The following is a 26528-nucleotide window of genomic DNA, read 5'->3' as shown; positions in this document are numbered from 1 at the left end:
AATAAAAGAGTAATATGCTAATTGGACCAGACGTCCTTCCAGACAAAGCCGCAGCAGCTGCTGCTGCAAGGGCCAGGTCGAGGCTTAGGCAGCCGCAGCGGCTGGCAGTGGCAACAGCGGCGGCGTGATGGGGGCGTCGCCTTTCCCTGATTGGTCCAGTTGCCTCCCGCAGAGGGAGGCCAGAGGCAGTAGCAGTGAGAGGGTGATGGGGGCGGTGCCTTCCCCTGATCAGCCGGTTGAAGGGGCAGGCAGGGCTGAGGGACCCACCCTCCCAGTGCACGAATTTTTGTGCACCGGGCCTCTAGTTATATATAAAAGGCTAATAAGTGTCCCTCCACCCGTCTAACCGGTTGCTATGATGCGCAATAACCACCAGGGGGCAGACACTCAACACAGGAGCTGCCGTGATGCACAGTGGCCATTTACAGAGAAATGGCACTGCAGACCTGGCGCCAACAAAGCAACACTTGACTTCCCCCAAGTGGGACACAGGCCTCGCCACCACCCTGGAGGGACACCCCACCAAATCGCAGCCAATGCTGCCATGACGCAAAATGCAGCCCACAGCTGTGGGCGTCAGGTAATGACATCACATAGCAACACCCGGCTTCCTCTCCATAATGACGACTAGCCTCCTTGCAGTTTCTTCAGCCCAGGAACACAACTTGCTTTATAGCCAGGTGCAAACATTTCACACTGTAACCAAATATCTGTGAAGCGTTTTCCCGTGCCTCATCTCATTTGATCCTCACAGAAGTCCTGGAGTAGGTAGATAGGAGACTTGGTGGAATCCTGTTTTCTTTTCATTAGCCAGAAAATGGAGATTTAGAAAGTTTAGAAACTTGACCTGACTGAAAAGAAGTAAGAAATGGTGGACCTTGAAAATGACTTCAGGTTTTCTCACTGCACAGAATATTGTCAAACACTTCTGCAGTTAAATATTTTACCCTTTGTTCTCCCTGTGTGATCTATAATAATAATCTTCGTGTTGATATTTACTGCTACATTGCTGAAAATTACCTGAAAGAGAAGTTGGGGTGCTTCACTGGGCTGAAGAAAGTTTAGCTACATCAGAAAGCAGGTCTAATTAAGCAAGTTTATTCTATATCTATAAAAGGCTAAGTTGACTCGTGCATGGTCAATACATATAAAGTTCTCACTGGCGCCAATCGCATGCATATGTTTCCATCTGTCATTGTCAATCGTGAATTTGGTTGACACTTCTATTATAGAGAAAGGGCGAATAGCTATATTAAAATATTTCTTCTAATTAATTTATTTTCAATGTGCACGAATTTCATGCACCGGGCCACTAGTGTTATTATATTGTAGATGAAAGTCTTATAGATGTTATGCATATGGGTCATATTTTTCAATCCACTCTGTCAATTTCTTTTAATTGGTATCCTTTTTAAAAGTTAGTGTAATTATTTAGATGTTAGGGATAATTGTCATTTTATTATTTGTTCTCTCTGTTTTGCATTTTTTGTTTTATTTTCCCTGCTTTCCTGAGGGTTACCTGAACATTTTTTTAGAATTATCTATAGTGCTTTGATTTATCTAGTGTCACTTGAACACTTCTAGAATTCCATGTTGATTCATCTAGTGTCCTTGAATATATCATGGTGTTTTTAAATTTTTCTGTGGTATTTTGTATAGTATTTTTAGTGGTTACTCCAGGTATTGGATATACATAATTTATCAGTCTACTTGTATTGTCACTTTACCAGTTTAAGTAAAATGTGGAAACCTTACCTTCCTTTCTGTCCCTATACCAGGGGTGGGCAAACTTTTTGACTCGAGGGCCACAATAGGTTCTTAAACTGGACCGGAGGGCCGGAACAAAAGCATGGATGGAGTGTTTGTGTGAACTAATATAAATTCAAAGTAAACATCATTACATAAAAGGGTACGGTCTTTTTTTTATTTATTTTTATTCATTTCAAACGGGCCGGATCCGGCCCGCGGGCCGTAGTTTGCCCACGGCTGCCCTATACCCTCTCCTAACAGTATGTATTCTCTCCTTCTAGAACACCAATGGCATAAATATTAAGTCTATTGTTATTGTCCCATGATCCTAGGGTCCCACAATCCCAATTTTGTTTGTAAAAGAAAATTTTAAAGCTATACTTGATTGTATCGTTCTGTTTTTTAAGGCCTGGAATGGTGCCCATCAAAAATTGATTTGCTATAGGAATTAACATTAAAATACCAGAATTTTTTACTCAGTATACTTAATAGTATTTGAAATTTTTATTAAAAGCATATAATAAAAATAATCAATTTAGGCATTATGATAAGCAGAATAAGTCAGAGAGAGAAATACAAATACAGTATAATCTCACTTGTATGTGTGATATAAAGAAAAAAAGCTAAGGTCATAGATACAGTGAACAGATTGATGATTGCCAGAGGCAGGGCTGGGGGTGGGGGCAAAATAGGTGAAGGGGGTCAAAAGGTACAAATTTCCAGTTATAGAATAAGTAAATCATGGGGATGTAATATACAGCACAGTGACTCTAGTTTATTACTGTATGGTACTTTTGAAAATTGGTAAGGGATTAGATCTTAAATGTTTTCATCAAAAGAAAAACAATATTTTTGTAATTATATATGGTGACAGATGTAAGCTAGATTTATTGTGGTGATTGTTTTGCAATATATTAAATTATTGAATCAGTATGTTGTACACCTGAAGGTAACATAGTGTTATGTCAATTATACTTCAATTTAAAAAAAACTAAGAAAGGGGAAATTGTTACAAGAAAAGTTCAATATCCTAACGAGTGAAATCATCAACAAAACAACCAAAATTTAAACATGTGTACATACTATATTATTTGGACCCATAGTGACCTGATTCTTTCCCCTCAACACACAGGAATAAATGAAGAAGAGGAGAAGAAAAAAGCAAAAAGCAAAGAGAAAATCAAGTTGAAAAAAAAAAGGAAAAGGTATTTTTTAACATTTTTTTAAAGTAGGACTGTGAATCCAGGATGGATTATAATTTTTTTCCCCTGTATAATCCAGTTTACTTAACATTTTTTTCTTAGTAGAAGTTAGATACTCAATTGTCTTAGTGAAATATTAAAAGTCCTTCATTTCAGGAATCAAAAATAAAGTCAGTACTTAGCCACCTTAAATATTCTTCTTGGAGCAAATCAAGATATAAATAAGGAACACCCTTCCCCTTCTTTTATATATTATAGAATTTTGAGTTTTAGAACATCAGCTAATCTTATAAAGGAATATAAGTCTAACTTCTTCACATATATATTTCCTCCTCATTTGTATGAGGTGGGAGCTTAAATATTTGTATTTTCAAAATATCATTGCCATGCCTAGATATTAATTTATTAATAGGATTTATATACTCACTTGTCATGCTAAAAATTCCTTCAAGTCTTTCAAAACCTTCATCAGCCACCTATGAATTTTTATAGCAATTTTTTAAACAATTAACTGGTTAAAGAAATAGATTAAAGGAATTAAATAGCAACTGTTTCCATGGTTAATGAGTACAGTTTCATTAATACTAGAACAAAGATATGCATACAGACATTTTTTTTTCATACAGACATTTTTTAAAGCACTTGGCAATAATAATTTGGCTTTGACAGCAGATTCTGCAAATCAGGTGTTGTCATTTTGTAGTTTTTATAGAGCATTTAATATATACATTTTAACACCTCTGCTATTTTATAAATTGGAATAATTATTAGGAGTTAAAATAATATTTAGTATAAAAACTAATAGGAAGATAGACCTCAAGTGTATTGTGTAGTCTGACTAGTATATTGTTGAATTATTGCATTGCCACAGCAATGTGGTTTGCTTATAGGGAAAGTTAGATTATTTTCTTCCAAATCTAATAAACTTGTTTTATTGTAACAGATTATTTATTCAAGCTTTTCTATATTGGCCTCACAAACCTCAGACAGAGCTGAAATCATATGAACTTTTCTAGGCACCCTTAGCAGAGATAATGCCACCTAATAGAGTTGCTGTACCAAGAAGGGGGACATCTGTAATAGTGTCAACAATAAAATAAAATAAATTGAGATTCCAGAATAAAAAAGACAAAAACTGTGCAGGCAGAGAAGAAGCTATCAGTAGAATCCAAAGGCCAAGCAGGCTGTTTAAAACAGGAAGACAGGGAAGAGTTGAGAATGATAGAGTTGAAGAGGAAATAAGAGAATGCATGTAAATAAGCTCAGGAAATGGCCAGAAGTCTTAAGTAAGTAGACAAGGAGGAGAAAGGAATACAACCTCACAGAACCAGAGGAACTTCTGGTCCCTAAACAAGGCAGGCAGTTAGGGAGTTCACACAAGTCAATCTGCAGAAACAGCCTTGTAGTCTCATTTGTTTACTTTTCTCCTCTTTGAATCTCTGGAGTTTTTTTTAGTTTGGGTTTTAGCTTCTAATGTCTAGATCCCTGAACTATCTCTTGAGATGCTATTTTAAATTGATGCAGTTCCTATATAGTCATACATAATTGGGTTTGGGTAAGGGTAGGTTGTTGCACACTTCATAGAAGGTCTTAAGAGATGGCTTCTCCACTTTTTGTTTTCTTTTTCTTTTTTAATATTAGAGGAAGGACTTCTATAGTTTTTTCCCCAATTTAGTATTACAGTAATATTAGAAAAATAAAGTATAATAATAAATCATTATAATTAATTTATATGGAATATTCATTTAAAAGCACCTTTTCTGTAACTAGTGAAAATTATTTTGAAAAACAAATGTGTATCTGTTATCACTCTGCATCTAGAGAAATCAAGTACTTTAACTTGAAAAAAATCAAAAGAATTAGCACTGAAGGGATTGAGCAAAAAGAAAAAGAAAGAACTCATGAACATGGACAACAGTGCAATGACTGCTGGGGGGACATGAGTGGGTGGAAGTGGAGGAGGGTATATGAGGGATAAATGGTAATGGAAAAAAAATAAAATAAAGGGAGAAAAAAGAGAAAGAACAAAAGTGCTTTTATTTTGCTAATTTTCAGCTTTTACCCATTTATACTGAGTTATATAATTAGAACCCTTTTTATATAATCTCATTCCTTTGTGGCTCTTTTAAAAGAATATGCCAGCAATTTTCAACTGGAGTGCCACAGAATTTTCAAAACATGCAACACCTGACTATATAGTCAGAGGCACTGACCTTTTTTTCCTTAGATTGTCAATTAAAAAAATGACAACAGTCAACACAGCAATAGCCATCTGGTGTGAATGAATCAAAATTATACCTATTTTTTTTTTGTCAGATCAGCAAAAGTAATATATATTTTTGGTGTGCTGCAGAATTTTACTAATTAGTATTTTTGCCATGAGATGAAAAAGGTTGAAGATTGATGGAATATGCTAACAAGTTATTGCAATACAAGTGAGTTATCCTATATAATAAAAGCCTAATATGCAAATTGTCCCCTCTACTGGGAGTTCGACCGCTTGCTATGACATGTGCTGACCACCAGGGGGCGGTGTGGAATATGGTGGGCGTCAGCGATTCAGCACTGACAATGGGCAGCAATGGAGGCACTGCCAGCCCCAATGGGCCCCAACGAGAGCAGCACTGTGGCGGAATGGTGGAGCAGATGAGTGGGCGGTGCCAGGCCAAGGCAGGTGCAAGCAGGGCCCAATTGCCCCGCCAATCACCCCGCAGATGGCGACCAGTGGCAGCAGTGGGGGTGGGGGTCGGGGCCGCCACCCGGCTCCCAGGCACTGAGGGAGCCAGGTGGAGGCCCGATCACCTCACCAATTGCCCCACAGGCAGCAACCAGAGGCAGTGGCGGGGGTTCAGTGACTCAGGCAGTGGGGTGACGTGTGGGAGTGTGGGGGCCCAGGTGCTGCCCACAGCCCAGAGGTCAGCTGGGACCTGCCCTTCCACACTAAATGCTTGCGCTTCGATCGCTGGCCAGGCCTAGGGATCGCAGCTGCGCACAAGTTTTGTGCACTGAGCCTCTAGTGTATATAATAAGGCTTGGTAAATGCAACTTTGCCTTATAAAATTTTGAAGGGTACAATAGAATGAAAAACTGAAAATCAGAAAAATAGTTTTCATCCTCACCAAATTTATAATTTTTATAACTGTATAAAACTGTAACTATGTAACTATATAAAAATATATATAACTACTAAAGGTCTGGTGCACAAATTCATGCACCAGTGGGCCCTTGGCCTCTGGCCTGCGAGATCGGGCCAAAACCGGCTCTCTGACATCCCCCAATGGGTCCCAGATTGCAAGAGGGCACAGGCCAGGCCAAGGGACCCCACTAGTGCACAATCGGGGCCAGGGAGGGATGCAGGAGGTTGGCAAGCCAGGAAGTGACCATGGAGGGCTCCAGGGCATGTCCGGCCCAACTCGCTAAGTCCTGATCAGCCAGACCCAGGCAGCAAGCTAACCTACCAGTCAGAGCATCTGCCCCCTTGTGGTCAGAGCACATCAGAGCGACTAGTCGACCAGTTGACTGTCTGCCCCCTGATGGTCAGGGCATGTCATAGCGAGCGGTTGAGCGACCTTAGCATATCATTAGCATATTACGCTTTGATTGGTTGAACAGACGACCAGACACTTAGCATATTAGGCTTTTATTATATAGGATATGAAACTTATATAACTAGAGTTGAGCAGAATAGAGATATTTGTTTTGTCAGTTTCAGTGACCAAGTAGTAAAACTTCTAAATTCAGCATTTTAAGAGAATCCAAATATATACAGCACATTTTGAGTTCTTTGTTTATACTCCCTCCTTGCTCCAAGAAGGATTTAAGGCAGATAAAATCCCATTTAAATGTACCTATCAGCTATGAATGCAGTTATCAGTCAGTATACATTATTGCCCATAGGTCTTATTCATCCAGTTCTGCTGAAGAGGACACCTCAAAACCAAAGAAACAAAAATATCAGAAGAAAGAAAAGAAAAAAGAAAAAAAGAATAAGTCAAAAAAGGGGAAACATCACAAAAAGGAAAAAAAGAAGAGAAAAAAGGAAAAGCATTCTTCCACCCCTACTATTTCTGAAATCTCCAAAAAATAACAGACTGTGGCTTTAACCCACTAAATTTAAAATTTTGGTTTTGAAAATCATTTCACCTTCCTTGGAATTTGCTATATAATTATGCTTTGCAATAAATCACGGGCTTGTTCATATGGACATTTTTTTCACATATGAGACCATTATCCTCTGGCAATATATTTTTAATGTACTATGATTATAACGTATGAATCAGTCTTATTACTTGATAGGTGTGCCCCAATATGGATATCTGTACATACAAACACATCATTTTTGGTATTCATGTCTCTGTACATTTGACTAGTATTTTTACTTCATAAGTTGATTGTACTATGGTCAACACAGGTAATCTACCTGGCAGTTAATGAGTATTGCCGAATCAAGTGTCTACCTTCCAGTGATACAGTGAGATAGGGGATAATGCTTTGCTCTTGACACTGATGAATTTAATAGCTTTTTATATCCTATGATAATGTATGAAGATAGTAATATTCTTCACTGTTGTTTTTTAATCTCTGGTTTTTTTGGATGTCATAGAAGATGAAGCTGATTTATTGGTCTTGACTAGAACTTTTTAAATGAATGGAAAAGGATAATGAAAATATTTATAACAAAGTTTCATTGTGTTATGACATGCAGCATTTCTAATACCTGCCTCCTTATTTTTGTAACTATTAAAATATTTCTTCCTGTTTAAAAACACAAGCCTAGTTCAGCCTATTAGTCTCATAGAGATAATGTTGTGTTGGGCAGGATTTTTAGAATAGACTCCTGGGTTGTTTTACAAATGTGCCATATTGGCATGTCTCAGAGTGATACCTCAAGAACAGAACTCTTTATTTAGGAGATGACAATGAAATCTTCATTAGAGCTGATTTTTATTGTATTCCGTATGTAAATTTTATGAAACTTGTTTCTATGGGTAATGTGGAAAATTTTTATAAATGTGAACATATATATTTATTTGTCTGAAATAATTTGTAGTTTTGAAGCAGGTTTCACACCGAATTAATGCTTTCATAAATGACCAGTGTGGGGTGTTTCTTTTACTTCAGTCATAAACCTCAGGAGCAGTGATAAAAATTTAGGATTAAGAATTTTATTCTGTACTTTTTAAAATTTAAGAGCCAGGGAGTTGCATCATGAAAGTCTTTATATAACAATGGAAATTTTATATGGGTAAGCATTTTCAAACAATATTAGTAGATATAAGTGTTTCTTACATTTTAAATGTCACAGTGATCAGTGTTAGTTACTGTACTTAACATTCGGGTATCCCTTATGCCCAATAACTTAAATACTTTTATTGTAGCAGCATCAGGAGTCAATCCATTACCAATGCACAGCACCAAAGACTGCAGGTACCTCACTGCGGTGCAGTTGTAAGTTTTCAAATTGGTAACCTACAGACATGGCTACAGATGAACTCATTATGGGGAAATCAGGTAAGTACACGTATCCTCACAGGCTGGACAGGTGTACTGATTCTTTCTTCACCCAGCACCCCCCACCTGGCATGACCTCAGTAAGCCTGGGGAGCCTCACAACCCCTGTTAACGTCTGCTTACCATGCTCAGCTTCTAGGGATGCTGCACCCACATCCCTGTCCTATCGCGTTACAGCCATGGAAGCTCTCACACTTACAGCTTTTCCATACCTAATTTAGTCATATGGCCATGAAAAGAAATTACCTTGTTTAAATTAGGTTTAGTCAGTTGTTTGGAGAGAAACACAGAGTTATTAGGTTTTTAAGGGCTTGTTTTGCCTTTGCTGTATTTTATGTATTTTTGAAATCTGTATTTTCTGAAAATATAGTTCTTTGGCTATCAAAATGACCAAATAAGTAAAAAAAAGTCTTATTTAAATTATTGGAAAGTGCCATATGCAAAAGAATGGTTTCATCCTATTGAGTGTGTAACGTGGTTAATATGATAATTTTAGTGAATAGAGTTAATTTAGTTATTCGTAAGTTTAATTCTGTTAATTGTAAAGATTATAATTTGGCTCATTAAATTTATTTCTGCATGGTGACATGATTAATAATGGTTCAGAGAGTTACATAAAATTCAGCTCTCATTAACTCTGTGGTATGCAAATTAAAAGATTTTAATGCTTGGTAATTATTTTCCCCCAGAAACAATCTTGGAATTATTCTTAGGTAAATTTTCTATCATATGAGAATAGTTTATGAAGCACCTCCTCTGAATTAAATAAATTTGTTTTTACTAAAGTAATTTTCTTCTAAAGTGATACTATTATTATTGGTCTTCAATGCAAATCTCAGTGGTATATTTTAGGGGAAAAAATAGTGAAATTTACTCTTTGGCAGTAATAGCAGGCAGAAAAGTCAATTTTGTAGTAAAAATCCAAAAAGTCCTGGACTTTCTAACTACCTATGTGACCTTCAGCAGAGTCATTTAGTTTCTCTTGGCCTTGGTGTTTTTCATCTATAAAATATTGTACTAAGATCCCTTCCAGTCCTTAATGTATGAGTATTGATATTTTAGTAAAATTCAGGTGATATTGTTCATTTTAGAAATTATTACAGATGACCGGGTAGCAGACTGCAATGATAAAGGTGAAATTTATTAATACTACTGTTAAGCACATTCAGCTTTTGCAAGCAGGTAATTGATATTTGGTTCACATCCTCACCATCCAACGTGCACCATTTTTGCTAGATGCAGACAGAATTTTTGTTTAGACCTGTATCAATAATCACGTTATCTGAACACCTTGAGGCTACTGCTTCTGGGGTGATGGACCCACTCCCCACACAATTCCCTATTTTCTCCTGATCATCTGTTGACTAACATCTCTCAGAGGACTCCCCAGTGCTTCACACTTAATACTCACCTGCTTTTTGATCTTTGAGGCCAAAACATCAGTAAATGAGCAAAATGCATGTATCTATACTTACCACTCTCAAATTATAGAACCCTAGGTCACCTTCAGTTAAACTAGGTTGAAGAGTTATTAATAGTGTTCATAAAAATGTCATCGTGGCCTTTCTTCAACAAACATTTATTGCATCGCCTGGCACGGCAAACACTCTACTAAGCACTGGGAATACACAGATTAAAAAGACTAATTGGCTTCCCTGAAGACGTTCGTCATTCAGTTGGTAGGAGAAACACAGCACTTTAGTGCAGTAATTGACCGGAACGTGGGTTTAGAGAAACACATAGGGGTACTTCACCAGCTCTGGAGAAGTTGGAAGAGGCTCCTTAGGGAAAGTAGTGCTTGAAGTACATTTTGGTTGAGGATGAGGGTGGCAGTTATGGTAGTTCCTGACCAGTGGGCACTGTGAACAAAGACCACAGTGGAGGCTGGGGGGTATGTGTGTCAGAATTAACAAGCAATCTGTGAAGCCGAAGAAGTAAGATTTCAGACTCCCATCTAGGTTCTCGGGAACAAAAGGAGGTCGTCTTAGGTTCCATGTTTAGGGAGTTTGGACTCTAATGTGTAAGCAGTGAGGCACCATGACAGAATTTTAAGGAAAGAAATGACTTATTGGGGTTTGGTTTCATTTATTTCATAATTCCACCAGTTTTAAAAGATGAAATTGCTCTCATTAGAAGGCCACATAAAAATGATTAGAATCTTTACGTCCTATTATTTATACTCTTCTAGTCCCACTTTTCTAAGATCTGCTTATTACCGAAAATCATACAGTGACTTGTCTCCTAAACACACATAAAGTTGCAGTATTCTTTATCAGACCTGTCCCCAGAATTACATGCATATGTACATACTATGAAATGTGTTTTGTTTTTAATTTTATTTTAGATTATTTTTGACTGACAAATTCTGTTACTATGTTAGTATTTGTTATGTCCAAATAAATCATTTAAAATGTACTTTTCAATGTACAGGCTGTGCTGTAATTTGATAAGCCTTCTTGCGTTTTTAGAAAAAAGTTATTGATGTGACATTGTTTCACAAAACCATACATGTTTCAAGTGTACAGCACAACAAAACGTCATCACACTGCAACAAATGGCCTTCACCCCAAGCAAAGTCTCTCTGTTCCCATTCTCCCCCTTTTTCCACCTCCAGATACCTCCAACCTTTCTCTCTGGCCATCACCACACTGTTGTCTGTAAGGCTTCTTGCTTTTAATATTTTGTCTCAATCTATGAAGCACAACTGCTTCCAAGTGGCAGAGACAACCTGTTGGTTCACTGGATGAGCCCTGTGGCGCCCCCTCAGGTTACCTGGCTAGACAGGGAATTCTTCAGGAACTCCACCTAGTCCTAGTGCTGGGATTCAAGCCTCTTGGGCAGCCAGCATTCAAGAACTGGTTTCTTAGGCCTGCATAACGCTAATCCCACTTGTGAAGCTCAGGGTCTTCTGACCTCATTTGTCTTCTCCCAACTCCTCTAAAAATATGCAGTATTGCCCTAACCTGTTTGGCTCAGTGGATAGAGCGTCAGCCTGTGGACTCGGGGGTCCCAGGTTCGATTCCGGTCAAGGGCATATACCTTGGTTGCGGGCACATCCCCAGTGGGGAGTGTGCAGGAGGCAGCTGATCGATGTTTCTAACTCTTTATCCCTCTCCCTTCCTCTCTGTAAAAAATCAATAAAATATATTTTTTAAAAATATGCAGTGCCTGAGACTGGGATGTGTCTCCCAGAGCACACCCATGAAGCATCCAGCCACGCCCAGCCCATGCCTGTCCCACAGGTCAGGAGTTGGGACCATGAGCATTTTGCAGACCCTGAATCTTAAGTTTCCTACTTCTTATGTCATTTATGGCCTGTGTCCTTCCCCTTGAGCAGAAAAGTAGAACTATACCAGTGCCTTAACTAAACCTACGTTTATTTTCACCAGAGGCAACATCTAATTAGTAATATAATTATTAACGTGTGCATTAAGATAGCTGACTTTCTGGAATTTTTTTAAATCAAGCTAGCTAAAAGATCAAGAAGTACCACAAATGCTATACATGCTTTCACAAAAAGAAATGAAAATTCTTGGCTTTTGTGACCACATGAAAATTTTTGTAATGTAGTGTTTTAACTTCCAAACTTCCCATGCACTCTAAGCAATCTTAATATCTAAACACTGACCAAATTGCGCTTTTTTGAAACGTAAAATATAACAGGCAGTAGACGTTACATCTGGAACTATGATGTCAGTATAACCACATGTGGCTATTTAAATTTAAATTAACTAAAAAAATAAAACTGTATTCCGTTGCATTGGTCACATTTCAAGTGCTCAGTAGCCACAGTGTGGAGTGGCTACCCTGCCAGACCATGCACATAGAGAAAGGACATTCCCATCTTCTCAGAAACTTCCACTGCACAGCACTCGTTTAGAAGATACCCCCAGTTCTTGGTAGAAATTTTGGCCACCTAATGATCAAAAGTTCTATCCCTGAGAGCAATAAAGCATTTTTTTTTTCCTATCAGAACACCGAAGCTATATTCACCACTTTTGAAGAAGACAAGTCTTCCAACTGCAGACTTTATGCAACACAGAGATGTATGTGTTCGGCAGAGCCAGCTTAAAATGATTCCTTTTTCCTTTTGAATTCTATTATAAAACCAAGTCTGTGTTCTTGTAATAGAAATATCACTTAAGGGAAAAAAAATCTTTTAAGACAATTATAATTTGCAGAAACTGTAGTTTATTTGTAGCTGTCGCAGTGGCATTAGGTAGATCCAGGAATTTTCTCAGTGAGGACTTTTGTCATGGTTATCCTTCAGTATGCAGAAAACATGTATTATGCAGGTTATACATTGTAATATATTTTGGTTTTGAATGTTAGCTTTTATAAAGGCAATAAATATATGGTGAGTGTGCCAGCAAATCCTCTAAAAAAAGGCTTGGGTTGACTTTTAAGAGACTTAAGAGCATTCCACCTCTAGTTTATAAGACCATTCTCCCAAAATCTACCTATCTGTACCATCGCTTTAAAAAAATAACTGCCTCTAAGTACCAAAAAGTCGTGAAATTCTGGTAATATGTCTCATTGTTTCTCACTGAGATAGGCTTGCTTATCTGCTAATTGATAAATTATTTAACTTTACCTAAAGTACTAACATAATTTTGTATAATGTACATTTTAATTAGCAAGTAAAAGTAAACTTATGTACATGAAAATCTATTAAATCCTTAGTGGGTGTTTAATCAAAAGATTGATAAAAATGCAGCTATGTTTTGCTTTGTGAGTGGTGAATTTTTTAAAAGTATTACGAACTATTTAAAATGCACTTTATTTTTACTGTTCCATCTCTCCTGTGAGCTTTTATAACACAGGATTTTTAATAATACACGATGTTGATTTGTGTTGTATCCATTGTTTTTTCCTCAATTACATCATCAGCTTCATAGATTGTTTCATTTGTTGAATTTGATGCTGCGTTTGAATTGGGGGTTTTGATTTTCCTATTTGAGTTGCCTGCAAATACACAAAACAAAATGAAATAATTAATGGGAAATTATGTCATGAAACTTGACTTTGTAACAGTTTTGCTTAACAACATATATTTTGTAGCAATATTGAAAATACGATGTCCTGAAAACACTATGTGGATACGTGAGAACTGAATCCCTTCAAAGTTGTTTTTGAGCGTTTTCTCCTGAAAGTCACATAAGGGAAATGTTCAGTAACAGAAGTTGGGTTTTATTTCCATGCTGACCTTTCTCCACGCTTCTTTGGAGATAACTACACATTTGAAGAGAAGGTAACGATTTCTGAATTGTTGAACAAAAGTGTGGCTGTCCCTATTCTTGAAGTGAACAAAACTATACTGAAGCCAATCATCATAATTTGCAGCACTTTAAGGCTTTGCCATCAGAGTCGATTTAGATGTAATTTTAAAAAAGAACACACTTGTGCCACAATCTCATTCACTCATGTAAATATGAGTCCAGAATGTACAAGGATAGAGAACTTTTTGGTGGCAAAATAATGTTCTAACTCTAAACATCCAGGCATAATGTTTCAACCATTTGATTTGTAAAAGCTAATTTGTGGAAGGCACATTTTCTGACTTGGCAAGTAGCCCTCTGCCCAAATAAGCAAGTAAAGCTGTTTAAAGTAAACATAGGAGGGAAAGCTGGCATGAAAATTGGGTGAAATGATAAGTTCTTGATTGTTATTTGCAAAGTAGACTTTTAAAATATATTTGCTTCAAATTTAAATACAATTAAATACTTTAGTAGAATATATTCTAAATGAGGGCCCTTGAAATTATTTTCCTCCTATAATATCTGAAAAACAATGTTTGTGGTTTATTTTTCATTTGTTTAGTATTATTTTTACTCTCCTGTATCATAGCAGGTAAAGGTAAAAGATCAAAGTTTCATATTATCTGCGTAGCATTTGTATCTCATGTAAGCATGTCCTTTAAACATCTAAAATTTGAATATTTTATTGGAATTCCAGGAAATCTGAAAACTAATGTGTAATTCAAGTCCTTCATGTTTCCGAAGCTTTTCACTTAATTAAATTCATAACATTTTAATCAGGGTTGCAAGGTGTTTTTGTCTACTTTGTCACCATTTTTGTTCTCTTTTTATGATGAATATACTCAGGAAGTTATTTCCCAACTTAGTTTGAGGTTCTCTCTAAGTCTTCAACATTCTGACACCTCTAGTTTCCATTATGCTTTTTTTCTGTCAACAACTCAAGGGGTTTATCTAACCTGTCTACAGCCCTCTGAGACCTAGAGGTTCACAAAGTACCTTTCAGTTACTATAGATTTTTCTCACCAAGGACTTGTGCGGTCCCCTTCCTCCAGCCCTGACTCATTGTTTCCTTGGCTACTGCCTGGATTCCTCTAACCAGTGTAGGGACAGAGATCTTTTCTTAGATTGGCCTCTTAAGGTAAGGCAGTTCCCCCAACAACCAATTTGCTCCACGAACAAGAAAAGATTTGTTATAAACATCATACTGACACTATTTGAAACAGGAGCTTTGATGAGCATGTTACCAATCCCAATGTTCTCTTCCTGCAGCTGACTGCATCCCTTTGGAAAAATTTTTTTAAAATATATTTTTATTGATTTCAGAGAGGAAAGGAGAAGGAGAGACAGAAACATCAATGATGAGAGAGGATCATTGATTGGCTGCCTCCTGCACTCCCCACACTGGGGATCGAGCCCCCAACCCAGGCATATGCCCCGACCAGGAATAGAACTGCGACCTCCTGGTTCATATGTTGAAGTTTAACCACTGAGCCACTCTGGCCAGGCCCCTTTAGGAGAATTTTAAAAGAGAAAGAAGGAACTGTCTCAACCACCTCAGCTTTTCCTAAGGTGGTTGAGACAGTTCCTTTTTTTGCTTTAAGAAACAAAAGCTAATTTTTTAACCAACAAAATAGGGGTAAAACCAGCTGCCTCTTTTAGGCCAAAAAATTACAATATGGATTCGATTTAAAGTAAGAAATCTGTAATTCCATTGAGCTTCCAAGGGATTTGTTACACATAAAGCAGTTTTTCTTATCTAATGCCTCTTTTTTTTTTTTTTTTTTTAACCTGAGTACAGATTGCAAAAAAAAGATCCATGTGCTTTCCTGGGTTGACATTAGTTGCTTTATGCTGCTGTCTTCCCTTTTTTTTTTTTAATCTGGTCATCATATGTAAATCTCAATCTTCCTTTAATCCTATACTTCTCAGACTGGCATTTAAATTAACATTTTAATCTTTACCAACATTTAAATTCATTTAACCAAACGAATAGAATTCATTTAAATCAAATTCATCAATCTACCTATCCTCATCACAGTCTAGGTCAATATATTTTTGCTGATAAGATTTAAATTTTGTATTCATTTTCAGAACCATTCCTCAGGGATCCACTTATCCTATAAACTCTTCTGTGAACACTGCTTACTAAAATTAAATTTATTGGGGTAACCATTGGTCAATACATTATATAAATTTTCAGGTATACAATTCTATAATACACCTTCTATGCATTGCATTGTGTGCTCACCACCGAAAGTCTAGTCCTTTCTGTCACCTTATATTTGACCATCTTTCCTCTGCCCACCTTCCCCTCTGGTAACACCATACTGTTGTCTGTGTCTATGAGTTTATTGCTTTCTGTTTTATATCCCACCTATGAGTGAAATCATATTGTTCTTATCCTTTTCAATGTGACTTATTTCACTTAGCATGATACTAGTACTTGAGAGTTCAGGATCCATCTATGTTGTCCCAAGTGGCAGTGCTTCATCCTTTCTATGGCTGAGTCGTATTCCATTTTATATATGTACCACAGCTTCATATCCATTATCCATCGAGGATTGGTTGATTAGGTTGTTTCCATGTGTTGCCTACCATGAATAATGCTGCAGTGAACATAGGGGTACATATCCTACACTGAGAGGCCAGATTATTATAACCGGCCAGATTATTATGACCACCCCATCAGTACTTCATTGACACTTCCAAAATTACTGAATATTGAAAACTTCCTAAGCAAATACTCTCAAGGTTTTATTATTATTATTTGCATAACTAATTCACTTCGTTGTACTGATGGGGGGGTCATAATAATCTGGCTGGTCATAATAATCTGGCCACTCAGTGTATAGCTTTACAAATAAATATTTTCAAATTTTGAGGGTAGATATTCAGAAGGGGTTGCTGAGTCATATGGTAACTTTATTCTTAATTTTTTTTTTTTGAGGAACCTCCATACTGTTTTCTGTAATGGCTGTACCAATTTACATTGCCACCAGCCGTGTATAAGGTTCCTTTTTCTCTACAGCCTCTCCAACACTTATTTCTTGTCTTATTGATAATAGCCATTCTAATAAGTGTGAGTTAAAATATCTCGTGGTTTTGATTTGTGTTTCCCTTATAGTTAGTGAAGTTGAGCATTTTAAAATATATCTGTTGGTCATCTGTATGTCTTCATGGGAAGAGTGTCTTTCTGGTTCTCTGCCCATTTTTTAATTGGTTTGTTTTTGGTGGTGTTGTTGAGTTGTATGAGTTCTTTATATATTTTGGATATTAGACCTTTATTGGAGGTATCGTTTGCAAATATCTTCTCCCACTCAGTTGGTTGCCTTTATGTTTTGTTGATGATTTCTTTTGCTGTGTAGAAGCTTTTTAGTTTGATGTAGTCCCATTCATTTATTTTTGCTTTTACTTTCCTTGCCTTTAGGAGCAAGTTCACATAAACCTCTCTGAGACCAAGGTCCATAAGTTTAGTACCTATGTTTTCCTGTATGTATTTTTTCCTTTTTCTATTAATCCTCACACAAGGATATTTTTTCCTTTGATTTTTAGAGAGAGTAGAAGGGAGGGACTGAGGGAGGGTTAGAGAGAGAGAAAGAAAGAGAAATATTGATGTGAGAGAGGCACATCAATTGGTTGCCTCTTGCACGCACCACAACCAGGGCTGGGGATCAAACTTGCAACCCAGGTATGTGCACTTGATGGGGAATCGTACCATGACCCTCCAGTTTGCAAGCTGATGCTCTAACCACTGAGAACATGGCCAGGATTCTCCTATGTATTTTATTATTTATGTACAATTCTCTTGCCTGCCATTTAAAAAAAAATGCTGGGACCTCTGCCAGTCTTCATCTCCTATCTCTCTGGCAGAATTGTAATTAAACTTTTCTGCCATTGTCTGCCTAGCTCCTAGCTTCTGTGTACCATTCGGCAGGCCTACAACAGCTTCTAACTACTAATCAGCTGGCTCACTTTATTATTTAGTAGAAAATCTACATATCCCACTCATCCCACTGTACCTTCTAGTGGAAACAAGCAATCTTAGATTTTCACCTAAAAGGGTTTATTTGCAAGAGGACATTTTCCTCTCAAGTTTAATATGAGGCACAGGGCTGGATCTGAAGTAAATGGTGAAGAGCAAAACTATAGACCTCTCCCCTCTTACTGCCCTGCCTTCCCTTAAGGATATATAGGTTATCTCCGATGAGCCATAGTTAAAAATTCATTGTGAAAGTTTAAATCCTAAGCTTGCATTTTTGCTTTGTCCATTTGTCAATGAGTAAAGGCAATTCTATCCAGAAATGTTTTCCTACCCTATTTTTTCCACAATTGTTTTTTTTTCTTTACATTTTGTGCATTGTTAATCTTTTCCATCCATTGATAGCTAACACAACTAACAAAGGAATTTAACTGATACTTTAAGTCCTTTCAATGAATTTTCACACTGAGAGACTGGCTTCTATTTTGCTTGTTTCCAACATCAACCAGGATTGCTTAACACTGTGCCCCGAGAAGGACTCAGGGATGCTAAATGTAGCCATAGACTGCTGAGCAATTTGGTTTTCTGCATTCTAGGAACAAAAACAGCCATAGGAAATTCCAGACTCATTATTTTAAGTAGAAAATTCTCTTTAGGAGACACAAGTGGCCTCTTCTGTCATTAAGTTCAAATTAGTCCATCCTCTACTAAGATCTCAGTGAATTCTTAAAGCCCTTCTAAATAGAATAGTATTATGAAATAATCTGGCAGCCTAATTAATGAGTTCTAAACAGTGCTTTGTTGGAGTGGTGTTAAACCTACTAAGAAAAATAGCTCCCCAAATTATCTGTAAATTGAGAAAAAAAATACCACTTGATTTTTAAAATCTTGACTGTGTGATTTATAAATTTATTTGGAAATCTGACCCTTACAAGAGTAGCCAGGAAATTTTGAAAAAGAAGCATAATGGAGAGAAGAGAAAGTCTTGCCTAATCAAATATTAAACTATAGAGCTATAATAATTTTAAAAGTATATTACTGGCTTAAGAATAAACAGATTGATAAATTTGACAGAACAGAAAATCTAAAAACAAATCCCTGTATATATAAAAATTTAGTTTATGACAAAGATGATATTTTAAATTGGCAAAAGAAATATGGCTTTTTCAATACATTGGCTCATTATTTGCAAAATAAAAATGAAGGCAGATCCCTACCTCACACTTTACACCAAAGTTAAAAATTCCTGGCTTATTGAAGATTTAAATGTTAAAAACAAATGAATAAATGTATTATATGAAACTAAAGGGAGAAATCACAAAAGGTGAAACAAATTAAAAAATTGTCACTTATAAAATTAAAAAGGAAATAACTATAAAAATATTTGCAATATATATGAAAAAGACTTTAGTTATTGTAAGGAAAGTTCTTATAAAACAATGAAAAAAGAATACTGCCATGGAAAAATGTGTATTAGATATGAGCAACAACATGCCACAAAAAAATAATGACAAATAAACATTAAAATATCCACTCTCCTAATTAGATAAAATCAAAACACTACATTATTTCTCTCAATGAAATTAGTAGAATATATGTCTTTTGAAGTAATACCCATGAAATAGTATTTTTCTGGTGGGCCATTAGCAGCTTGTATCCAAAGCCTTTAATATGTGCCCAACCTTTTGCTCAACAACTTCACTCCCAGGGATCTGTGCTAAGAAAACGCTTAAATGTTCATTGTATGTATGTAATAGGGGGGGGGGGAAATGGAAGCTAGTTCAAAGTCAGTAATTTAATAAAATATGGTATACCCAGACTTAGGTTTCTAAACAACATTCACAACTAAAATGCACCAGGTTTCTTGGAGAAATGTCAGGTTCCTGGGATGGAACAGGGAAAGTACAGGACACCCTGGAACATCTTGTGATGGAAGGCAAAAAAGCGCTTTAAAAATAATGAACACTTTTCAAAAAGGACACCGGACCATGTATAAAGTGACTCCCATGGGTCAAATCTGAAACAATTTGAGGATCAAAATAAATAACGGTAGTAGTAGGATATTTTATGATAAGGACTCTGAGTTCATACTGATCTTAATAAATGAACAGGTAAATAAATAGGGAAGAATGGAAAGTAGAATTCCTGTAATTAAATAACAACTAATAGATGTAGAAGGAATGATGAAGTTAGAAAATCACCATTTTACACCCATCATCATCATAATCCTGAAATTATTCTGAAATTGTGAATGAAAAAAAATTACAATTAATAGCAATTAGTGGGTGGGTTGTCAGTTTGAGGAGTAACAGGATATTTTCATAATTTCAAAGTACCTGCCAACCAACTACTTAGTAATGACAAAGGCAAAACTAGTGACTTTACAATGGATTAATCTAGCAAATACAGCCTTAACCAAAGAATCCAAGTTAACACCACCAGTAATGGAACAAACCAATATAGTATGTGCTTCCTGTTATGGTGCCCTGAGCATATAACATCTATGGTATTCTTGTCAAAAATGTATAATCTCTCTCCAATCATGAGAAAACATCAGACAAATTAAAATTGAGGGACACTGTACAAAATAATTGGCTTTTACTTTTCAAAAATGTCAAGGTCATGAAAGACAAAGAAAGACTGAAGATTGAAGGAGACTAAAGAAATATGACAACTAATTACAAGATGTAATTCTGAGACAAGAAAAAATAGCTATTAAGGATATTGGCAAATTTTGAATATGAACTACAGATTTGATAATTATTCCTGTATCAATGTTACATTTCCTGGCTTTGATAAATTTACTGTAATTATGTAAAAACCATTCTTAGGAAATGCACACTGAAATATTTATGGTTAAAAGATAGGATATCTGAAAATTATTTTCAAATTGTTCAGAAAATATATATAAGAGAAAGTCAAGAATGAAAACAATGAGGCAAAATATTAAGTTAGTAAATCTGAGAAAAGGTATATAACTTTATAATTTTTTGGTAACTTTTCTGGAATGTGAAATTATATCAAAATAAAAAAAATAGCCTGGCTGGTATGGCTCAATGATTGAGCATCGACCCAAGAACCAAGAGTTCACTGGTTCGATTCCCAGTCAGGGCACATGCCTGGATTATGGGCTTGATCCCCAGTAGGGGGCATGCAGGAGGCAGCTGATCAATGATTCTCTCTCACCATTGATGTTTTATCTCTTTCTCCCTCTCCCTTCCTCTCTGAAATCAATAGAAAAAATAAATAAATAAATAAATACTCATAGTACTCCATCATGGTAATAAAGTGTAAACATTAAAAATTAAAAATTATGGCAAAGGTATTTATTGGCAAAGGAAGATATTGATATTATTCAGTGAAAAAAAAAAAGCACGTTATTATAAAACTCACCCCCTCCCCATTTTGTTGTATATGTCTATAGATGCAAAGAAAAAAAATCCATGGATATTCACTATGGTTTAATATCTATTATCTTTATATGGTGGGATCATGAATGTCATTTATTTGTTTGTTTCTCTATATTTTCTAATTTTCCTACAATTAAAGAGAAGTGAGTTGTTGTTTTTGTTTTTAACTCAGGAGTAAAGGTGTCCTCCAAAAAGAAGAAATATATCAGATCATTCTGAGCCAGTCTAAGTCCTATTTTGCTCACAGGCAGAATAAATGATTATATGATCTTCAATTTGCTTTCTTTCTCAGTATTCCAGATGTAATTTACGTTTTTCTCCTAGACAACTGTGTCTTAGTGCTGATTTGTTTATCCTTTTCATTTACATCACCTGCCTTGACAAAAGAAATCACCAAATACAGGCTTGGAGTTGTCTATTATTCCCATACAGCTATATTATTTATGTGTACCAGGCACCCCTGCTAATATCTGCCTTCTAATTTTCATCAAAACCTCTGTTTCTCAGAATGCTTCTCCTCTATTCTCCACCCCGCTCCACAGCTGCAGGGTGTCGATGGGCACTCAAAATCACAGGGCGAATATGCTGTCAGTCCTGGAGCATCAATTTCACTCATATCTGAAAATAAGATATTATTAGAGTAAAGCCAGCCATTACATTATGTAGTCAAATAGAAAATTCCCATAACTTAAAAACTAAAGTGGGTAACTTCAAACAATTGAAAGCTCATAAGGCTTAAGGCAGGCCTTTCCACTCTAGCTCTTGCTTTTCTGGAAGCATAAGTTCCTCTCTTATTGACCTTCAAGGACTCACCAATGGAAAAGTTTGAGAAGCAGGGATCTAAGACTCTCGCCCCTTTTGTTGCTCCTCTACTAGCTACTAATTCTTTCATAAGTTTTCAAATGAGCCTTCACCCTCAGGAGTGTCTACTCAGAAAAATGCCCTTCACACAGCCATCTTCTGCTCAGAGCTGTACATCTTATACAGTATGATTTACAAGCTGTGCTATTCTTTTAAATGTTGGCATTTGAAACATGCATAACTCAAAATACAAAAGTTAAAAAGGAAGAAATGGTTATGGCCACAATTGAAAGGCCAATCAATTGCTTAGAAATAGGATCTCTACACAAAGTGAACCCTGGAGGTAGCCCAATTAAACGCTATGGTCACTCCCAGAGATCAGCTTCTTTCAGGATCAATTCAAAATGTATAAAGCCTCAAACTATATACATTGAAAAAAAATGAAACCCAATAGAATAAAGATACAGAAAGGAAAAATCTTGGCAAAATTATTTCAGATTAAACTATTTTAAACTTGCTGTCATTTAGTGTATACACAAAAGTACATTTCCCTTAAGGCCATGCAAATTGCTTGTAATGAAAACAGTTTCAATTATAAAAATTAATTTAAAATAATGGAAGAGAGTAACCAAAGAACATATATGCATAAATGCATAACCTATGGACACAGACAATAATGTGAGGAAGGCCTGGGGTGCGGTGGGGGCTGGGTAGTGGGGGGCTAAAGGAATGGGGATGGGAGACATTTGTAGCACTCTCAACAAATAAATACATGAATGAATGAATGAATGAATGAATAAATAAATGGAGGCTGGAGATCCAAGATGGCGATGAATCAGGTGGAAGTTACACTCACCTCCCAGGACCAAACTGGAATTACAACTAAAGCATAGAAAGATCATCCTGAATAACCAAGTGAAGACTAGCTGGAGAGAAACCTATAACCAAGGACTTGCACAGGAAGCCTCATCAAGGCTAGTAGGAAGTGTGGAGGCACAAGAAGGCTGGCCAGACTCCCAGGGATGGCAACTGAAGTTCTGGAGGAATAGCTCAGCTGTGGGTTTTTCCCCCTGAGAAGCCTGGGGTCTAGACCCCAAGGCAGTTTCCCCAGCGCAAAGCACCAGAACTGGGAAAGGTGACTACATAAAATCTGACTGTGAAAAGCAGAGGGATTTCTGTCTGCCTCTTAAAGGGCCAATACACAACATTTTGTTTGCAGCCATTCACACTGGGCTTCAGGACTAGAGCTACATGAAGAGAGTCTGGAGTTGGTGGCTCTGGGGTGAGAGCTGAGAGGTCAGTGACCAGTATCCCTGTGCTGAGTCATTCCCCTATCCTGCAGAAGCCATCTTTCTCAAGCAGAGCATTCCCCTCTATGCAGCATCAGCCTTGGGGGGAAGCAACAGTCCCACCCATTGGGAATCCAAGTTGTCCCACCTTGTGGAGCTTAAGTCCTGCTGAGGAGTACAGACAAAGGATCTTTACGTGATGGAACCTAAGAGACAGCCTGCAGGCAGAGGCAGATCTCTGGGTGCTTTGAAACATTTGCTGACCTTCCCCTGGGCTCTGGTGCTAGTAAAAGTAGGCCTTGGTGCACAGCTTGTTCCTTTCCACATGCACCAGGCCCAGTAGAAGGAGCCACAAGCTGTGGATTGCTAACAGCTCCAAACAGGTTGCCCAGGGTCAGTCACAAACAGTGTCTGACATTGGTCTGCACCAGAGTCTCTCCAAAGAGTCCCCAAACCAATACCCAGTGGTCAGCTCCGGAAAACAACAGAGCAGGATCCAATAAGCTTCACGAGAAGCATTTCCACAGGGAGTTCTCGGCAGGCACTAGACCTTGCTGAGGCAAATTTCACTTTGTGTGATCAACTCCTGCACAGCAGCTTGCATGTTGTGTTGGGGGTTGAGTCTCACTGTCAGCCAGGCTGAGGGTTGGTCCCATGCACAAATGGGCCAATAGAAATCACGACTCAATTACAACAGGAAAGCCCACATAACACATTCAAGGGACATTCTTAAAACCCTGAGCCCAGGTGATTAGGGTGACTACGCCACTGGGTCCCACAGGTCACCTATTATACAGGGCCACCCACAGGGCCACCCTACCAAAACTGAGAGCCATAGCAGATCTACCTAATACAAAGAAACAAACAAAAAGAGGCAGCCAAAATGAGGAGACAAAGAAATAGGCCCCAAATGCAGGAACAAGAGAATTCTCCAGATGAAGAACTAAATAAAGTGAATATAAGCAATCTATCAGCTATAAAGTTCAGAGTAATGATTATAAGGATGCTCAACAGCATTAAAAAGGACCAGTCCTGCCTGGCCAGCGTGGACAGTAGACAGCAGGGGGGCAAGGATAGGAAAGGGAGCTACTTGTTTTAAAGTTTGCAGTTTTTACAAGCTCCCTATGTGATTCTCATGCGTAGTAAAACTTAAGAACTGGTACCTTACATTATCTAAGCAGTTGAGACAAAAATTGATTATGTGATCTGGTTATTTCATAATCACTAACCCGCTGCTTCATTTTGCCTGTGGAGAAACAAGGGTTTAACCCATATAAACCTGTCAAGTCTGCCATGCAATCTCCAAACTTCAGAAATTGCTTCAGAAAGAGGACTGCAAAGAGATACCCCTGTGAGAGCTCCCCACAGAGAAGGCAAAGAGAGCTTATGCAATCATGCAGCAGCAGTGGACTAAAAGGTCACAGAGCATGTGCTCCATACATATAAGCTTCAGGATTCAGCTAAAATAGAGCATATGAGCAGAGAATTTTCTAATTTTTTAAAACAACTCTCTAAATTTTCTTTTTAAATGGTAGTCAGCATGTGTGTCATGTTTTAAATATATATACGTATATTCTAAATTTTTATTAAAATACATTCTAAATATATGTCAAAATACAATTTATGATTACTACTATTTTTTAACCCTCACCCAAGGATATATTTTTATTGATTTAGAGAGAGAGAGAGGAAGAGAGAGGGAGAAGGAGAAACATCGATATGAGAGAGACACATCAATTAGTTGCCTCCTGTATGCACCCCAAGCAGGATCGAACCCGCAACCTGGGTATATGCCCTCATTGGGAATTGAACCTGTGATCCTTCGGTGCACAGGACAATGCTCTAACCTACTGAGCAACTCTGCACCATAATTACTACTTTTTAAATACACTTACAGAAATTTATATTCACAAAATATTAATAATTCTGAGTTTCTTAATGATAACAATTAGCATTTGTGTAGCACATCATAACTGAAATAACAATGAAACCCAGTTCCACGAACGACACATAAAAATGTCTTCCTACTTTATGGTCACACTAAACACATCACTATATGTAACTAGTTCATAATCTACTAAAAAACAGGACTATCTTCTATTTTTCTATTTCTTTTACATGCCTCGGAATTATTTTACACACCTTCTCTGAAGTCTGTACACCATAGGTGCACAAGGTAAATGCTTAGCTGGCCATTGACTAACCAATCTAGAGTAATGCAACACTGAGAATTCATTATCAGGTAGTCATTTCTCTCTTTATGTGACTTCTGTGGCTCCATCAAAAACAAAATTTAAAAATTCCAAGAAGATAAGACTTTGTAACTGAGTCATACATATCTTAAAGTGGATTTATTGGATCAATGTATTATTTTTCACAAGAACATCTACATCCTGCTGCTATTTTCCCTCAGGACAATTTCTCTAAGGTATTTCATCATTAAGGCCTAATTTAGCATGCATTTATACAAAGAAACATAATGAATTGAATTTTTAAAAAGCACTCATTAACAGTATGATTTCTTACCCAGGTACAGGTTATTCTTTTCAACAGAGTACAGGTAATTGGCTACAAATAATGGGTACTGATTACCTTCTTGAGTGGAAGAAACCTCTAGGTGTTGAAGTTTAAGGCCAGTGTCTAACCTTTGAGGCTTTGTATGCAGAAATAGATAGCAAAGTACACAGACGCTGATGACAAAGGCAAGTAAAACAAGGGCAGCAATTCCCAATCCAATCAGGGCACCGATGCTGAGGAAAACAGAGAAAACATTGTGAGTGTCACACAGACCAGTTTGCACAGGAACTAAAGAGGAGGTTTAAATACTGTTAGTTCTTGCTTCAGTTACTCATAATCAAATTATATTTTAGGATAAATAATAGTAGTATATGATTGCAATCTACAGCTCTCCTTTCTCTACCATGAAATTCTTACCATATTTTCTCTATACATGTATCTTATCTAATAAAAGAGAAACATGCAAATTGACCATACCTCTGCTACACGCACAAGCCATGCCCATAAGCCACGTCCACCAGCCAATCAGGAGCGAGTATGCAAATAAACCCAACCAAGATGGCGGCGGCCACAGAGCTGGAGCAAACAGGAGGCTTGGGTTGCCCCTGGCAATGGAGGAAGCCAAGCTTCCCACCTGCCCTGGCTGGCTGTGGACTCCGCTCAAGGCTACAAAGTTTCAATTATAGAAGATAAATAAATCCCAGATACCTGCTTCCAGCCACTGTGGCCTCTGCTCAAGGAGGATCTGGGAGCCTGGGTTTCTCGGGGCCATGGCCAGCCTGCAAACAGCCCTCAGCCCCTCACCCAGGCTG

The 26528-nt window shown here is 37.3% G+C and overlaps 2 protein-coding genes across 2 annotated transcripts in view; one reads left to right on the top strand and one right to left on the bottom strand.

Annotated features, from left to right (window-relative positions):
- The window catches only part of SREK1IP1 (SREK1-interacting protein 1), a 32389-nt gene extending 21513 nt beyond the window's left edge, over window positions 1-10876 (top strand). Inside the window, exons 4-5 of the mRNA XM_005857932.2 lie at window positions 2882-2954; window positions 6849-10876. Of these exons, the coding sequence (XP_005857994.1) occupies window positions 2882-2954; window positions 6849-7038 (263 nt within the window). The 3' untranslated portion in view covers window positions 7039-10876. The remainder of the gene's footprint in view (window positions 1-2881; window positions 2955-6848) is intronic.
- A 685-nt stretch (window positions 10877-11561) lies between these two features.
- The window catches only part of FAM159B (family with sequence similarity 159, member B), a 17288-nt gene continuing 2321 nt past the window's right edge, over window positions 11562-26528 (bottom strand). The window contains exons 2-3 of the mRNA XM_005858138.2: window positions 25792-25949; window positions 11562-13427 (exon numbers count right to left, since the gene is read on the bottom strand). Coding sequence (XP_005858200.1) covers window positions 13291-13427; window positions 25792-25949 — 295 coding nt within the window. The 3' untranslated portion in view covers window positions 11562-13290. The remainder of the gene's footprint in view (window positions 13428-25791; window positions 25950-26528) is intronic.

The sequence above is a fragment of the Myotis brandtii genome, unplaced genomic scaffold, assembly GCF_000412655.1.
Source record: "Myotis brandtii unplaced genomic scaffold, ASM41265v1 scaffold115, whole genome shotgun sequence".
NCBI classification, from domain to species: Eukaryota; Metazoa; Chordata; class Mammalia; order Chiroptera; family Vespertilionidae; genus Myotis; species Myotis brandtii.
Note: the sequence above shows the minus strand (reverse complement) of the source record. Positions and strands in the feature narration are given on the sequence as shown.